Source organism: Lithobates pipiens, unplaced genomic scaffold (assembly GCF_037356315.1).
Source record: "Lithobates pipiens isolate NorthernLeopardFrog02 unplaced genomic scaffold, aLitPip1_a1.2 Scaffold_18, whole genome shotgun sequence".
Taxonomy (NCBI): Eukaryota; Metazoa; Chordata; class Amphibia; order Anura; family Ranidae; genus Lithobates; species Lithobates pipiens.
Window position 1 is genome coordinate 367,381,360 of NW_027507758.1, and position 18,924 is coordinate 367,400,283.

Consider the following 18,924-nt stretch of genomic DNA (forward strand, 5'->3'; position numbering starts at 1 on the left):
ACATAGAGTGAGTACATGGATTGAATACTGGATGCAAGGGCGAGTTCAGAGGGTGGTGATAAATGGGGAGTACTGGTTGGGTGGAAAGTGGGGTCCCCCAGGGTTCTGTCCTGGGACCACTACTATTTAATTTGTTCATAAACAACCTGGAGGATGGGATAAACAGTTCAATCTCTGTATTTGCGGACGATACTGTAACCTTGCAAGTAGATCTGAACAAATTAATGGGGTGGGCAACTACATGACAAATGAGGTTTAATGTGGAAAAATGTAAAATAATGCATTTGGGTGGCAAAAATATGAATGCAATCTACTCACTGGGGGGAGAACCTCTGGGGGAATCAAGGATGGAAAAGGACCTGGGGGTCCTAGTAGATGATAGGCTCAGCAATGGTATACAATGCCAAGCTGCTGCTAACAAAGCAAACAGAATATTGGCATGCATTAAATAAGGGATTAACTCCAGAGATAAAACAATAATTCTCTGATCCGGCCTGACCTATGTATACTCTCCAGTTCTGGGCACCAGTCCTCAGGAAGGATGTGCTGGAAATGAAGCGAGTACAAAGAAGGGCAACAAAATGAATAAAGGGACTGGAGGATATTAGTTATGAGGAAAGGTTTCGAGCACTGAACTTATTCTTTCTGGAGAAGAGACACTTGAGAGGAGATATGATTTTGATTTGCAAATACCATACTGGTGACCCCACAATAGGGATAAAATTTTCCGCGGAAGGGAGTTTAACCACTTTCAGACCGGACCATTTTGCTGGCTTAAGGCCAGAGCACTTTTTGCGATTCAGCACTGCGTCATTTTAACTGACAATTGCGTGGCCGTGCAACATGGCTCCCAAACAAACTTGATGTCCTTTTTTTTCCCCCAAATAGAGCTTTCTGTTGGTGGTATTTGATCACCCCTGCGTTTTTTATTTTTTGCACTATAAACAAAAATAGAGCGACAATTTTGAAAAAAAAAACGCATTTTTTTTTGCTAAAATAAATATCCACAAAAAATAAAAATTAAATGTTTTTCCTCAGTTTAGGCCATATTCTTCTACATATTTTTGGTAAAAAAAAAAATTGCAATAAGCGATTAATGATTGGTTGGTGCAAAAGCATTTTTATTAATATTTTTTTTTTTTGCTAGTAATGGCGGCGATCAGTGATTTTAAAATGAAAATGAAACTATTAAAATGAAAGCTGTGATGTTCCCGGCGCTGTGATCAATCAGGCGGCGGAGGCGGCTCTCCTGCGCTATACACCCCCCATGATGGGCGTCACCAGGGGCGGGGGCGGTGTCCCGCCCCCACCCAGGCCACGCCCCATTTTCGGCTCCATTATCGGACGTTTTTCTCTTTCGGCAAATTGCCGAAAAGGGCATTTTCGGCCGATATGTTTCGGCGGCCGAAATTTCGGTGCATCACTAATTTTGACACATTTTTGGGACCATTGTCATTTATACAGCAATCAGTGCTATATAAATGCACTGATTCCTGTGTAAATGACACTGGCAGTGAAGGGGTTAACCAGGAGGTGGCAGTGTAGGGGTTAAGTGTGTCCTAGGGGCGTGTTTCTAACTGGGGGGGGGGGTGTGGCTGTGTTTTACAGATTACTGATCTCTGCTCCAATCACAGGGAGCAGAGATCAGTGTCACTTGTTGCTAGGCAGAACAGGGAGATGCCGTTTACATCAGCATGTAGGAATGCGAATTTGCCGCAAACACCCCATATTGTTCGTATTCGCTGAACAGGCGAATTTTGGGACCATCCCTAGCATGCATTATGGGGCGTTCCGCGGCACTCGAATTTGCCGCAAACACCCCATATTGTTCGTATTCACTGAACAGGCGAATATCAGGACCATCCCTAGCATTCATTTTGCAAAAATATCAACGCTTTCCATAAAATCTACAGACACTTACCTTACTGTCCTCCATCCATGTTTCCAAAAGTATCTATTGATTCTGTCTTACTTCCTGAACAGACTTTAGGTCATGACACAGGAAGGAGTTGAGCAGCTGACCTCATTAGCATACACCCTACATCATTGACCCTCCCACTCCCAGCTGCATGTTTTTTAAATGAAATGCAATCAATCAGTGATCACCGTCTCACTAAATACACAATATACAATCAGATTGCATAGTGGATGGCCATCTTTATACAAGTACATAGGAGGGAGTGGACAGAAACACTCAGCTATCAAGCCCCATTCACATCTCTGCATAGTGGGAGCTCGCATTCCTACATGCGGTTTATGATTTTTTTTTTCCTTTTTAGTGAGGGGGAGGTGTTTTGGAGCATTTTCACTCATCACACATAGGGCAGTCCATCCACCTGAATGGTCTGCTCTACACACAGCAATCGCCCCAAAGAAGCTTCAGAACTTTTTTTTTAGAGCGGAGCTTGGTGCCTTTTTTGGTGCAGTGAATTTCTGAAATGCAAGGAAACACACAAATGTGAATGGAGCCGCATGGTTCTCGTGTTACCGCATCAATTTCACTTTCAGGCCTTATTCACATCAATAGTGGGAGTGTACGTTTTGTGGCTCGTTTTTCCTTTGACATGCATAGGTCAGCCTGCTGATTTCATTTGGCTGCACTACATGTGGCTTAGGGGACATTTTGGTGTTTTGTGGATTGCGTGTTTTTTATTGTGTGTTTTGCAGCTTTTTTCCCTCGTTTTTTCACATGGCAAAATGTGTTTGCTTCTGTGTTTGGTGTGCTGTTAACAATTAATGGCACTGAATGGGCAACTAGTAATTTCAGGTTTATAAAGATGGCCATACACTATTCAATCTGATAGTACAATCTTCTTTATATCTGTCATCAATTATGTAGTGCAAGGGCCTGCCTGAATGGATATAGAGTGATTGGCTAGATAGGTAGGTGTTTCCTCCTATTATATAAAATTGGTAAGTCTAAAGGAGATTGTACAATCAGATTGTATAGTATATGGCCATCTTTATACACCTAAAATTACTAGTTGCGCTTTCAGTGCAATTAATTGTTAACAACGCCTTCAACACAGAAGCAAACACACATTTAGCCATGTGAAAAATGAATGGCAAATACTGCAAAACACACAGTAAAAAACACGCAACCCACAAAACGCCAAAATGTCCCATAAGCCAAATATAGCATAGCCCATTGAAATCAACAGGCTGCCCTATACATGTTCCAGGAAAAACAAGCCACAAAACATTTGCTCCCACCATGCTAGATGTGAATGGGGCCTGAAAGTGAAATTGGTGCGATAACACAAGAACAATGAGGCTCCATTCACATCTGTGCTTTTCCTTGCATTTCAGAAAAGCGCAACACCAAAAATTGCAGTAAAAAAACTCTCCAAGCTCCACTCTAAAAAAAAAGTTCTGAAGCTTCTTTGGAGCGATTGCTGCATGTAGGGCAGCCCATTTAGATGGATGAGCTTCCCTATGTGGGAGGAGTAAAAATGCTCCAAAACACCCCTCCCCCCAAAAAAAAAAAATACGCATGTGGGAATTTAAGTTCCCGCTATGCAGAGATGTGAATGGGGCTTGACAGCTGAGTGTTTCTGTCCACTCCCTTCTATGTACGAGTATAAAGAGGGCCACACACTATGCAATCTGATTGTATATTGTGTATTTATTGAGAAAGGTGATCACTGATGGATTGCATTTAATTTAAAAAACGTGCAGCTGGAAATGGGAGGGTGGATGATGAAGGGTGTGTGCTAATGAGGTGAGCTGGTCAACTCCTTCCTGAGTCATGGCTTAAAGTCTGTTCAGGAAGTAAGACAGAAGTAATAGATATGTTTGGAAACATGGATGGAGGACAGTAAGGTAAGTGTCTGTACATTTTATGGAAAGCTTTGATATTTTTGCAAAAATAGCACACGAATGCTATTTTGGTACATAGGGGAACCGGCATTTATTTAGAAAAAAAAAGAAGGTGAACAACTATGCAGAGCAGCAGTTTTGACGTTACTTTGGCTTGACAGGATTTTTTAGAAAAAGGTAAGTAATGACAGTCTTTACTTCCTCAAATACCAGGTTTCCTTTAAATAAATGTATGGAAATGAATGGGACCATCAAGCTATTTTCAGACGAATACCTAAAATAAAGCAACTCTTTTGAGTGCTATACCATGATCTCAAAAAGCTTGTGCTAAAATACTATATTTAGTGAAACATAAATGATATTGCCTATATCTTCACTTTCCGGCTCCTACCTGTGGCTAGCATAAAATAACCTATTAGCTCCAGTTACAGTGAGACAATAGTTGCTCAGTTAATAGGAAGGTGGGTCATTGTTAGGTTGTAGCATTTCCTTACTTGGAAATGGCCTTGTTCTGTCTCTTTAGAAACCAGTTGCGTAATAATTGTGCAATAAAGGAAAAAATTAGATAAGAAGAGCTTGGACTTTTTAGGCACAACAACACAAAGGTTACAAAAATATAAATTTATGTATAAAATCACATTGATAAAATGAACCAATGAGGGGAATATAAAGCTAGATACTGTATAACCGACTTATTGCTACATGGAATCTGACACCAAATAGAGTTGCTGTATAGTAACAGTGAATCCAAGAGTATGGTTATATTGCAGTAAAATAGTATCTTTGATTAATTATTATATTATATACAGTATCTCACAAAGGTAAGTACATCCCTCACATTTTGGTAAATATTTTTTGCACCTTTTGGCCTCTTTCACACTGACGTCCCGTTCAGGCCCGCCTGTCAGTTTTTCAGGCGGACCTGAACGGGTGCTCCATAGAGCTCTATGGAGCGTCGGATGTCAGCGGTGACATGTCCGCTGACATCCGACCCACTCCAATCCGAAAAAGTGTAACGGAGGAAAAAGCTATTTTTCCATCCGTCTGCGGATCGGATCGGGTGACGACGGGCACTGCGGTCCGTCGTCATCCGATCTCCCATAGGGGAGAGTGGCGCTGTGACAGGTCCGTCCCTGCGCAGTGTGCAGAGACGGAGCTGTCATCTCCCTGCTCAGCGGGGATCGGCGGAGTGATCCCCGCTGAGCAAACGGACATCCACGGGGCGGATCAGAACTGATCTGCCCCGTGTGAAAGGACCCTTAGTGTGACAACACTGAAGAAATTACATTTTCCTACAATGTAAAGTAGTGAGTGTACAGCTTGTATAATACCATACATTTTCTGTCACCTCAAAATAACTCACCGCATAACCATTAATGTCTAAATCACTGGCAACAAAAGTGAGTACGCCCCCAAGTGAAAATGTCCAAATTGGGCCCAATTAGACATTTTTCCTCTCCGGTGTCATGTGACTCATTAGTGTTACAAGGTCTCAGGTGTGACTGGGGAGCAGCTGTATTAAGTTTGGTGTTATTGCTCTCACTCTCTCATACTGGTCACTGGAAGTTCAACATGGCAACAGCGCTAGTATAGTACCTTAAAAAGCGCCTCCTTTCACTCCAGTGTGAAATCCGGAGGAAGATATATATATATATATATATATATATATATATATATTTATTTATTTATTTAGCAGATACCCTAGGGAATAAAATGGCGGTCGGTGCAACTTTTTATACCACATAGTATTTGCGCGTTTTTTTTTTTTTTGGAGAGAAACTGTTTCATGAATAAAGAAAAAATCAAAAACACTAACGTTAACCCGTTTTTTTTTTTTTTTGTATAATGCGAAAGATGATGTTACGCAGAGTAAATAGATACCTAACATAGATACCTAACATGTCAAAAATTGCGCACATTTGTGGAATGGCACCAAACATTCAGTACTTAAAAATCTCCATAGGCTGTAAAATGTTTTACAGGTTACATGTTTAGAGTTACAGAGGAGGTCTAGTGCTAGAATTATTGCTCTTGCTCTGACAGCGTATGTAACCTGTGTGTATCCGGCTCTGATACTAACCAGTGCCTCACCAGCCACTGACCTCACCGCACGTCCTTGCGGTGGACCATGTTTGAATCTTGTCCCTGTCAGGAGCCTTTGCAGAGGGGGGTTCAGGGTAAGGTCCTACTGCTGTGGACCCTTAAGTGCACTTTTTTGTTTGTGTACACGTGCACTTTTTTTGTACATTTATGGGTTTTCAGTTTTTTGTGCACCACCACGGATTTAAAAAAAAAAAGATAAAGAGGCGCTGGAGGACAAAGGATCCCATTTAAAAGGACATATGTTATTCATCACCTTACATTGCCTGGAGCCCAAAAATATAAGGTGAGAGCACAATTGGTGTTGGTGGCTCACAGGAGGTGAATGAGTAGAGTGAACATGTTATTAAGGAAGTCAAGATAAGAAATATGATATTAGAATTAGTATTGTCTTTTTGGAGCTTTTCATCTTGTTGAAATAACTGAAATAAAAGATTCTATATAATGACTGCATACTTAGTTGGACTGCATTGTTCTTAACTTAAGAAAAGGAAATGAATGAGCATTGGTCTTTAAAGTGTACAGTATATCTGGACAAAATGTTAGATTAACTCATAGTAAGGAATGGTTAACATTCCTGTTAAAGTTTCTGGGTTCTGTTAAGGAGATCTCCTTTGCTTCCTGTTCCACAGACACAACAGGAAGTGAAAGGCAATCTCACCAAAATGAGAGCAAATCCTGTCTTAGGCAGTTGTCATTGGCACAAATTTCTGACCCAAAAAATGTCTGTGAACCTATTCTTCTGTTATTATTATTTATGTGTCTGTGGTCAATAGTACAATAGAACAGAGTGAATCCGCCAGTGGGGACACAGACAAAAAGAACTTAACAGACATTCTAACCATCCAAACTAAAAGAAAAAAAAAAAAAACGTTTTTGTATCTGATGGTTGTTCCAAAAGAACTTCACTAATTTAAAGCCAACCCACTTCAAAGTACAGGCTTTGTAATATCAGAAAGCCCACTGCTTGCCTCAATTGTACTATTAAGAGTTTCCTTGAGACTTTAGAGTATGGTTGAAGACAAGCTCCAGGCAGAACTCTTGCCACCTTGACCTATATAACATTTCCAAAATATACCCCTTCTTGCCCAATGACACCAAAAGCTACTAATTCACTTCCTGGTTATCTCTCACTTTGACTACTGCAACACTCTCCTCATTGGCCTAACTTTACTCATTAGCCTTACCAACCACCTCAGTATCTGCTAACCAACTCTGCCAATCCCTCCATTGGCTTCTGTTGAACCAACAAAGAAAATTCAAAATACTAACAACATACAAAGCCATCCACATCACTGACCTCCTCTCAAAATATTACCCAAGCCATCTTCTATGCTCCTCCTAAAATCTGCTGTTCCCTTGTCACCTGCCCTGCTCTGAGCAGTGGATGATGTCAGAAAATCAGTGGACGGTGTCAGGAGAGCAGTGGATGGCGCCAGTAGAGCAGTGAATGGCATCAGTAGAGCAGAGGACAATGTCAGTGTGGCAGCGGACGGTGTCAGTGTGGCAGCGGACGGTGTCAGTGTGGCAGCGGACGGTGTCAGTGTGGCAGCGGACGGTGCCAGTGGGGCAGCGGACGGTGCCAGTGGGGCAGCGGACGGTGCCAGTGGGGCAGCGGACGGTGTCAGCAGAGTAGTGGACGGTGTCAGTGGGGCAGTGGATGGTTTCAGTGGGGCAGTGGATGGTGTCACTCTGCTTGCTGTTTGACAGACATCTACACGGCCCCAACTCAGCAGCTCGACACCACGTTTGTCCACACTCCGTGCCTGAGGGTCATCGCTGGTGTTTTCATCGACGGATATCTCTTCCTGTTTCGCTGTCCTGCCAGGCATCTAGTTTGGTCCAGTCATTGGTGAGGTGGCAATAGCCCATCTTTTACAACCTTTCCCTGGTTACTTTATTGGAACACTGTGTACAGACACCTTTACCTTGGGAACACTTTACTGCACTGCCATTTGAACACTGTAGACACCTCTACCAAAAGTGTCTGATGTGTCCGCCATAATGTCGCAGTCATGAAAAAAATTAAAATAAAAAAAAATCGCAGATCGCCGCCATTACTAGTAAAAAAAAAAAATGCCATAAATCTATCCCCTATTTTGTAGATGCTATAACTTTTGCACAAACCAATCAATATACGCTTATTGCAATATTTTTTATCAAAAATATGTAGAAGAATACGTATCGGCCTAAACTGAGGAAAAAATCATTTTTTTTTTTTTAAATGGGATATTTATTATAGCAAAAAGTAAAAAATATTGTGTTTTTTTTTAAATTGTCGCTCTTCTTTTGTTTATAGCACAAAAAATAAAAACTGCAGAGGTGATCAAATACCACCAAAATAAAGCTCTATTTGTGGGGAAAAATAAATAAAAATGTAATGTGGGAACAGCGTTGCATGACTGCGCAATTGTCATTCAAAGTGCGGCAGTGCTTAAAATTGGCCTGTGCAGGATGGTGGCATAAGTGCCAAGTAGGCAAGTGGCTAAACACACAAATGAGGACACAGTACACATGGTTCTTTCCTATGCCATTGTTCCTTGGCATATTAAAAACAGGTGTCACAAATTAAAACTGTTCATCTCTCGGAGTACCAGCAGATGGCGCTTTAACCACACCGGAAATGTGAGTGTGAACGTCGGAGACGGATGACGTCATCCTGAAAGTCCTCTATGCTCTGTGTTATGCAAGGAGTTGGTGCTGGAGCAGCGCGTTCTTGTGAATGTTATACAAGGAGGAGGCACGCGCGGCAGGTACTGTACTGGGAAAGGGCTGGAGTGATGGGTCAGTAAGGGGCAGGACCGCAGAAGGGCTACTAGTAGAAGGGCTGTGCTTGTAGGTAGCTTTAATTATACTGACTTCTTATTGGAAAACGTTAATGCAGTTATTTTACAGGGCTGTGACTAAATGCTGCCTCTTGTCATTTGCTGGTCTGGACAAAGCATGCAGCCAGTGAAATGTCATCCTGCATGCTTATTCCAGATCAGTGACAAGCCAGGTGTCCTGGGGTGAGCATGGTACATGAAGGTACAGCATGATCTGATCCTTCAGGTGGTTTCATTCTGGTTCACACTGATGCAGTGCAGGAACTGCAGCGATTCCTGTGTGGCTCCTGAACCATGTCAGAATCGCAGGCAGTTAACAATGCGCTATGCAAACCGCTGTGGGTGTCGATATAAAGTTAATGATGCCCCCAAATTGGTTTAAAGAGCGCAGTGTGAACTGTGGCATCTGCATGGGTCTGAACACCCATGTGATCTGATTGCAGTAGGGCTGCAACTAACGATTATTTTCATAATCGATTAGTTGGCCGATTGTTGTTTCGGTTAATCGGTTAATAACCTTAAAAAAGGGTGTGGTGTCTAATTTAGGTAATATGTAAAGTTTAAAAAAAGGCAATTTTATTCTTAAATATCTCTATATGCAGTGGTAAATATAAATAACCAACTATATGGTTAGGGAGCAAAATATCTAATCCACTCTGAGAATAACAGACAGAAGAGATATACTGTATATACTATTAGAAGAGATGTACTGTATATACTATTATAGGCTATATACTATTAGAGGAGAGATATAATGTATATACTAGAGAGATATACTGTATATATTAGAATAGATGTACTGTATATACTATTATAGGCTATATATTGCATATACTATTAGAGGAGAGATATACTGTATATACTATTAGGCCGCGTACACACGCGCGGACTGTTGGCCCAACTTTGTCCGTCCAACAGTTTGAGCGAACAGTCCGCTCAAACTTAGCATGGACGGACATGGCCACACACGACGGACGAACAGTTTGCTGAAACCGTGCGCGATGACGTGAACGGCACGTACGACGGGACGAAAAATACGACGTCCTATACACTGCAATGCAACCTTCCGACGTGGAAATCCTTTCTGAGCATGCGCGAGACTTAGTTGGCCGAACAAGCCTACACACGAGCGAACAGTCCGCTGAAACAAGGTTTCAGCGGACAGTTTTTCGGAATTTCCGTAAGACCTTGTTCGGCCAACTGTCCGCTGAAACTGTCCGCTGAAGCCCCACACACGAGCGGACTGTCCGCCCAAACACTGTTCAGCGGACAAGGTTGGGCGAACAGTCCGCGCGTGTGTACGCGGCCTTAGAAGGGATGTACTGTATATACTTTTAGAAGGGATGTACTGTATATACTATTATAGGCTATATACTATTAGAGGAGATATACTGTATATACTATTAGGAGATATACTATATATACTATTAGAGGAGAGATATACTATTAAAGGGTCAATCTGGTAAATATCATCAGACTCATTAACTTTAACCCCATTTTGTTACTGGCCGATTAATCGATTATGAAAATATTAATCGATTAATTTCATAATCGATTAGTTGTCGATTAATCGATTAGTTGTTTCAGCCCTAGATTACAGTGCGGACAAAAGCGCAAAAAAAAGGGTCCTGCATGGTTTTGGTGCGCATCGAGCCACACATAATGTATGGCCCAATTTGCACTGCACTGAATTTGCATGTCATATGTACAGTAATCGGGGGCGATTCCTGTACAAATGATATGCAATGTGGCAGACCGCATCAGTGGGCACCCAGAAGTGGAACTAATGGCATTTCCCAAAACAGATGCTTCCTATGAACAACTGTCACTGATCCTTGTGCTCTCATTCAAACTGTAACGTTAGCAAAAGGTTGGTGTCATAACTGGTCACACGTGATTGGTCACAGCAATCACATGGTACTAGGGCCATGCACAGTGGCTAGGATTGCCACCTCATCCCCTTAAACCCAAACACATGGATTACACAGCTTCTGTGGCTGATTAAGGTGGTAATTTTAAACTCTGAGCCTTATCCACATTAAATTAGCCTGAGAGCCTGTGTAATGTTTGGGTTTAAAGGGATCAGGTGACAAACCTATTCAAACCCCCCCGTGTTCCAGGGGTCTGGATACCATGCCCAAAATGGCCACAGGCCTGGGAAAGGGCATCCATATTCCAATGCACGCGCCCAGTTGGGATGCCACCTCATCCATTTAAACCAGAACATATGAATTACACAGGTTCTGTGGCTGATTAAGGTGGTAAGTAAACTCACTTGGTGCCTTATCTGCATTAAATTAGCTTCAGATCCTGTGCAATTCATATGTGTTTGGGTTTAAAGAGATGAGGCAGCAACCTTTTAGGGCTTTTTTTTTTACATGGGGCGGATCTGTGCTGTTCCGCCCCGTGGATATATGCTTGCTCAGTGAGGGATCGCTCCGTCGATTCCCCCGCTGAGCAGGGAGATGACAGGTCTGTCTCTGCACACTGCACAGGGACAGACCTGTCAGAGCACCGCTCTCCCCTATGGGAGATTGGATGAGGACAGACCACAGAGTCCGTTGTCATCCTATCCGATGATGGATGGAAAAGTAGGTTTTTCGGATCGGAGCGGATCAGATGTCAGCGGACATGTCACCGCTGACATCAGACGCTCCATAGACCTCTATGGCGCATCCGTTCAGGTCCACCTAAAAAACTGACAGGTGAACCTGAATGGATCGGTCATGTGAAAGAGGCCTTACAGTGGCCCAGTACAAAAATCTGTGTTTTGCTGTGTCTGGTGGACACAGCTAGTCACAGATAACCCTGCTGCATGGCCCCTAGGGCATGTGCGAAGCACACGAGGAGCAGAGCATCATATTCCGTCCACCTGGGTTAGCAGTTCACCCGTACGTGTTATTTCAATAGGCTGGGCAGGAGGTGGTTACTGTAAATGAGTGTTTAAAATAAAGGTAATTTAAACAGCTAAAGGAGTGAAGGATCTATGCCCTTTCTTATGGATATTAAAAGTATATAATGGATATGAAAGAAGAGTATATGATGTATTCTGTTGTACATCGTAAACCAGGAAGGACAAACATACCATTTACGCAGACTGCAGCTGCACAAGAGCCCTCTGGGATTTAGGGGTCCGTTTATATTGGAAGTATGTCAGTTAGGTGTTGGAACCCCTACCCACTGTCTTGTGACTCTGCTGCTGGCAGTCAGGCTTCAATTATAGGTAACGGTAGAGTGGAGAAGAATTAGAACAGTTGTAAGGTTTTTATTGCTGTCTGTACCCGCAGTAGGGAGGTTCATAATCTCCATTTGTCCTGTTTACCATTTTGGGTTGTCATCTGAAAATTTTCCAATGGGGACATTAGCTCTGGTGACAACCAGGGATTCCTGCACTATTGGAGGAATTTCTTCTCGCTTCCTGTTTTGGCTATGGGACAGGAAGTTTTAAGGGAAATCTCCCTAAAGGGAAATGGGTTTGTTTTCGCAACAGGTAATAATCCTCCCTTATGCTATTCAAAATGAAATGTGCCTTTTTAGTTCTACTTTCACCTTGGATGAAACCTCTAATTCTACTTAAATGACCTCCTATTTTATGTTTTAACTCGTAGGTTTGTCTTGCCTGCCAAGCTGATCCTAAGGTACCTGAGTTTGCTTCGTCCCTTAACCACAGCCAGAATTATGTCTCAAAAAGGAAAGGTGACAAAGAGCAAGAAAGAAGAGTCTAGTAGTGAAAAGTCTGATGGCAGCCAGAAAACTAGTAAAATGCTAGAGCCCAAACCCAAGTCATCCTCTACAGCTATAAGTCCAGGGAAAAGAAAATCCGAGGGCTCTGCTAAGGAAAAATCAAAAGCAATATCTGAGGCAAGTAGTAGTGAAAGCTCAGATATTGATGCCAAGAAGAGAAAGAAACAAGAAAAAAAGGATGACGCTGAAGGTGGAAGTTTGGTGGATGGATTGAAGAAGTCTCGTCTGGCGACTGCTGCCTCTGTTTTAGAATTTAAGTTTAATAAGAAGAGGGTGCGGTTGGTGTCTACTGAAGAGAACCTGAAGGATGATGCACAGGGCATAGTCTACTGGATGTCAAGAGATCAGAGAGTTGAAGGTACTTGTTTCTGCTTTGTGTATGTGTGTGTTTTTGTTTTTTTGGACATATGCAATGGTTCATAAACAAATTTGTTTTCTTGTATAGATGAGCAACTCTGTTTTGCAATAGGTTTGGTAAATCTAACATAGCACAGGCAAATTATACTCAGCAGCCAGCTTGAATATCTGAATTGGCATATGTTTATTTAGGAGGATACCTAAATGTTAGATTTTTTTATTGTTGATGGTACGGATCAACGTAAAATGATATTCAGTGTATACGTAACCACTTGCCGATCGCAATACATAAATATATGTTGCAGCTTGCAAGTGGTTTACTGGGATTCTGGCTAAAGATATCAGCCGTGACCCCAGTAATGTTTTTTTTTTCCAGCTGGTGGCTGGCTTTTTCAAAAGCAGTGGGAGGGGATGCCCCCCCCCCCCTCTTTGTGGACGTGCCAGGGGAAGGAGGTGTGGGGATGAACTTTTGACTGAGTTTGCAGCAAAGTCAGCTGGAAGTGGGAGCGGGTACCAGTCAAAACCAGCTACCCTCCCCCAAAAGGCAGCGGATGGGGGAGGAGGAGGCGGTGGAAAATGGAGCTTTCTCTTTTTGGGTGGGGCTCCACTTTTTAAAGACACTGTCAACTAGTCCATGCAGGGCCTCCCCTTACCTGCACTTCCTTTAGTGCATCCTCCACAGCCAGCATATTAATCAGCAGTGTTAGGAACACGTGGGAACAAGGAAGTCTCTCCATAGTGCATGTGTCCATGTTTGGGCCTAGCTTTTGGCTGCTAGGCCTGGGCACTATCATGGGAGCAGTTGCATGCTTCCCCATACCCAAAAGTTCTGGGTATTTTTGCTGACTACAGAGGAGTAAGAAGCTGTGAGAGCGCAGGATGTGGGGGATTGAAGGATCTGCTTTGTGGCTATTCTGTCACGTTGTTCTGCTTGGACAAGGTGGCAGTGTCTCTTTAAAATGATAGAAAACATGCCAGACACTTAACACAAAAACTACAAAAAATAGGACTTTTAAGGTATCGCACCAAGAAAAAATACATTAAAATTCCTTACATTTTATTTTGCACATATTCTAAAAGTTGATATTTAGAAACCCCACAGAATAAAACAGCAGAGATAAATTGCGTTGACATGCAGAGATATTACAACGTATAAATATCTTCTACATGTTTTGTGGGACAAGGCCTTCAGGAAGAAACTATTATCACATATCTGTTACACATGCTGAAAGCATCTGCCAATATTAAAAACACATAAAAATCCTCAAAGGTTGCCACTGATCACCTGGACCCCTCAATGACCTTCACATGGTTATCATAAAAGAATATTCCTCCAGATTGGTTACCCTTATCCTGAACAATGGTTAACAGGTAAGAGCTGTATAACCCCAATATGGGTGAAATCCTCCTCAATTTCGTTGTTTTTGTGCAAAATCAGAAATGACAGTGTTCTCTATGGTCCATGGCAGCCTCTCTTTAAAATGACTCTGTAGCTGTTTAACTGCTTCCGGACTGCCCACCACACATTTACTGCAGCAGGGTGCCTCGGGTGCGCGAATCAATGTACCTGTACGTTGTTAATTCTTCCTGGGCCTGGAACGCGCACCATCTGCGACCAGCTCCCGCTGTGTTTGGATGGCCGATCATTGACAGGAGAGGCAGACCGGCGCTCTGCCTATGGTAACAAGGCAGACCACTGTTCTGTCAGAGAGGAAGATGGAGATCTTGTGTTTTTTTTTTTTTTTTATAAGCAGGAACACAGATCTCTCTCTTCCTCCAGCTAAGCCACCCCCACACAGTTTAGAAAGCACTCCCTAGGAGCACACTTAACCCTATTGATCGCCCTTGATGTTGACCCCTTCCCTGCCAGTGTTATTAGTACAGTGAGAGTGCATTTCTTTTTTTATTTTAACACTGGCCCCAAAAAGTGTCGCTTTAGTGTCCAATTCAATGTTGCAGTCCCACTAAAAATTGCTGATCGCCACCATTACTAATAAAAATGCCATTAAAATATCTATTAGTTTGTAGATGAGAACTTTTGCACAAACCAATATACGCTTATTGGGGTTTTTTTTTTTTTTTTTTTACCAAAAATATGTAGCAGAATACATATTGGCCAAAATTGATGAAGAAATTTGATTTTTTTTGTTTTTTTTTTTTTTATTGGGTATTATTGCAGAAATTCTAAAATATACAGTGCCTTGCAAAAGTATTCACCCCCCCCTTGGCACCTTCAGTGTTTTGTTGCCTCACAACCTGGAATTAACATGGATTGTTTGAGGATTTGCATAATTTAATTTACAGAACATGCCCACAACTTTGAAGGTGTGGGTTTGTTTTTTTTGTTTTTTTTATTTTTTTTTTGTATTGTGAAGCAAACAACAAATAGGAAAAAATTACAGAAAACGTGGAACTATTCACCCCCTAAACTCAATACTCTGTAGAACCACCTTTTGAGGCTATCACATCACCAAGTCACTTTGGATAAGTCTCTATGAGCTTGCTACATCTCACCACTGTGAATTTTGCCCATTCCTCCTTGCAAAACTGCTCCAGATCCTTCAAGTTGGATGGTTTGCTCTTGTGAACAGCAATCTTTAGGCCTGACTACAGATTTTCTATTGGATTGAGGTCTGGGCTTTGACTAGGCCATTCCAACACATTTACATGTTTCCCCTAAACCACTTTGACACTTTTTTTCCTGGCCTTAAGTAGAGCAGGGAGGGGGTTAGAACTCCTGACTGTTTTTTAGCGATGCATAGTAGTCCATTATGCTTTGCCTTTGCAGAGAATGAAAGAGGAAGTAAACTCATCAGGGTTTACTTCCTCTTTAATACTATATAATCTTATATCTGTTGCTTGGCACTGTAGGGGTTTTCTCTCTTTTTAGATGTTATCAGCTGCATTTGTTACAGGCAAATCAATTTTATCTTTTTCAGACAACTGGGCTTTTCTATATGCTCAGCGCTTGGCTGTGAAGCAGAAGCTACCATTACATGTTGTTTTCTGCTTGGTTCCGAAGTTTTTGGAAGCCACAATACGTCATTATGGTTTTATGCTGAAGGGTCTGAAAGAAGTTGCTGAGGTATATTTATAAAATGCTAAATCCTACAGTATTGGTATCATGACTTTAACAGTAATCTGACCGTTTCTCCAATTCAGGACTGTAAGGAGTTAAACATTCCTTTCCATTTGCTCATTGGTTATGCTAAGGATGTGCTTCCAGACTTTGTGAAGAAGCACAGTATCTGTGGAGTAGTGGCGGACTTTTCTCCTCTTCGTGTCCCTATGCAGTGGGTGAAGGATGTCTCTGAACGCTTACCTAAGAATGTACCACTAGTCCAGGTATAAAGTTTATAGTTCTACTTCCAAGGTTGTATGGCTTGACCCAAATGTTTTGAACAGATGGATGCTAAATCAGGAGGTTAGTTGTATTGCTGAAACCCCCAAGCAGTTAGTGGTAAATTCTTTCAAAAAAAGATTGAATTAAATGGCTTTAAGGCACCATTTGGATCAGAAAAGTGCTTGCTTAGTGCCAAATTTAAAATGAATGTTTACATTCTAAAGCAGGGGTTTGCAAGTAGTCAGTCGTGATCTATCATTTGATCTCTGCCATGTCATGAGTAGTTTGTGATCCCACCATACTGCTGGCTCCTGATTCTGCCCACCACTTTCCAGATCAGAGCAGCAACATGAATGCAGAGGCAGGGGGAGGTTCTAAGCTCCTCCTTGGTTCTGACCTGTCATATGAGACAGCCGAACGGAGACTTGGGAGGGTTCTGCTGGGAGCCTCTATTAGACATCTGAGGTTTGTGAGTCCATTCTAGGAAGGGAGGCAGGGGAAATTTGTGTTGTGGGCTATTTTAGCTTGGGGGAAGATATTTATACTGGAGAGGGTTATAATTGTATTTTTTTGTATTTATTTTACCTGTGCACTCTGTTTACATACTACTGACCTCTGAACTCTGTGTTAGTTACTACTTACCCCTGCACTCTGTGTTTCTTACTTTTAAATTGTCACCTCCTTTCTGCGTTACTTACTCTTCACCCACTACATTGCGTGTTACATACTAATGACACCTTTTCTCTGCATTACTTCTGATCCCTGCACAGAACAGCCCCAATCCTCCTCTTCTGCCAGTGCTCCTGGCTACTCCCCCTTTACCAGTGCCCCCAATAGCAAGCCGCTTGCTATGGGAGCACTGGTGTGTGCTCGCTCCCGAGCCCTGCTGTATGTGTCCATAAGACACATAGAGCCGTGGCTCGACCCCGCCCCTCACTCTCTCCTGGCTGTGACTAACAGCAGTGGGTGCAAATGGCTCCTGCTGCTATCTCAACCAGTGAAGAGAGGAAGTCCCTGTACAGTCAAGGCTCTTGTGCACATCGCTGGACCAAGAGGGGGTTCAGGTGAGTATTAAGGGGGAGCAGCACACAGAAGGTTTTTTACCTTTATGCGTAGAATGTAGGTAAAAACCTTCACCACTTTTGATTTAAAAACAAAAAAATGTTTTTTATTGCATTTTCCAGTTTACAACAAAGCTTATAACACAAAAAACTTTCCCATCAAGCAACCCCCCCCCCCCCCCCCCAAAATATAAACCATTTCTGGGTATCAAGAGAGTCCTCAATTACCACTGGTGTTACATGGTAACCTATATGGAGTAGCCCATGTTAACCTGTCCTTTCTCTTTCAACCCCCAAAAAAAAGAAAAAAAAGGGGGGGTGTTCTATCATAGTATAGATGCGCTTTCCAAATTATAATTTTAGTATTACTTAAAACTTTTTGAAACTACTCTATATAACCAATTTAATTGCTACTCTTTAATAATATTAAAAAATATATATAATATAAAAATTAGGGCTGTTACTGAATTCAAATTTTTGTGATCTATTTTTTTTTTTCCCCAACTAATTTCAATTAATTATAACGCACATACAGATCCAAAAGAAATAGACATCTAATATTCACTGTTGTAGATCTGTTTGGGACAAATTGATCTACCGTATATACTCGAGTATAGGCCGACCCGAATATAAGCCGAGGCCCCCCAATTTACCCCCAAAAAAACTGGCAAACTTATTGACTCGTGTATAAGCCGAGGGTGAGACATGCCTGTCCATCCCTGTGTGTGTGTCCGTCCATCCCTGTGTGTGTGTCCGTCCATCCCTGTGTGTGTGTCCGTCCATCCCTGTGTGTGTGTCCGTCCATCCCTGTGTGTCCGTCCATCCCTGTGTGTCCGTCCATCCCTGTGTGTCCGTCCATCCCTGTGTGTCCGTCCATCCATCCCTGTGTGTGTGTGTGTGTCCATCCATCCATCCATCCATCCCTGTGTGTGTGTGTGTGTGTGTGTCCATCCATCCATCCATCCCTGTGTGTGTGTGTCTCCATCCATCCATCCATCCATCCCTGTGTGTGTGTGTCTCCATCCATCCATCCATCCATCCCTGTGTGTGTGTGTGTGTGTGTGTGTGTGTGTGTGTGTGTCCAGCCTACCTGTGTCCCGAGCCTGTGTCCCGTGCCTTGCCTCCTTGCCTCCGTCCCGTGCCGTGCCTTGCCTCTGTCCCGTGCCGTGCCTTGCCTCTGTGCCGTGCCTTGCCTCTGTCCCGTGCCGTGCCTTGCCTCTGTCCCGTGCCGTGCCTTGCCTCTGTCCCGTGCCGTGCCTTGCCTCTGTCCCGTGCCGTGCCTTGCCTCTGTCCCGTGCCGTGCCTTGCCTCTGTCCCGTGCCGTGCCTTGCCTCTGTCCCGTGCCGTGCCTTGCCTCCGTCCCGTGTCGTGCCTTGCCTCCGTCCCGTGTCGTGCCTTGCCTCCGTCCCGTGCCGTGCCTTGCCTTGCCTTGCCTCCGTCCCGTGCCTTGCCAGGATCGCCGCTCTTCGTCGGCGCCTCGGCGGACATTCTACCATTCAAACGCCGCGCCTCCGCCTTCGCCTGTGATAGGCGGAACACTGAATTTCCCAGCAGCCTGTGTTCCGCCTATCACGGACATCGTCTCATCCTCGTCCGTAGTACGAGGATGAGACGATGTCCGTGATAGGCGGAACACAGGCTGCTGGGAAATTCAGTGTTCCGCCTATCACAGGCG

The 18,924-nt window shown here is 43.1% G+C and overlaps 1 protein-coding gene across 1 annotated transcript in view; it reads left to right on the plus strand.

Moving 5' to 3' along the window:
* Window positions 1-8,555: 8,555 nt before the first annotated feature.
* The window catches only part of LOC143988221 (deoxyribodipyrimidine photo-lyase-like), a 28,155-nt gene continuing 17,786 nt past the window's right edge, over window positions 8,556-18,924 (plus strand). Inside the window, exons 1-4 of the mRNA XM_077487618.1 lie at window positions 8,556-8,672; window positions 12,353-12,846; window positions 15,785-15,930; window positions 16,008-16,190. Coding sequence (XP_077343744.1) covers window positions 12,423-12,846; window positions 15,785-15,930; window positions 16,008-16,190 — 753 coding nt within the window. The 5' untranslated portion in view covers window positions 8,556-8,672; window positions 12,353-12,422. The remainder of the gene's footprint in view (window positions 8,673-12,352; window positions 12,847-15,784; window positions 15,931-16,007; window positions 16,191-18,924) is intronic.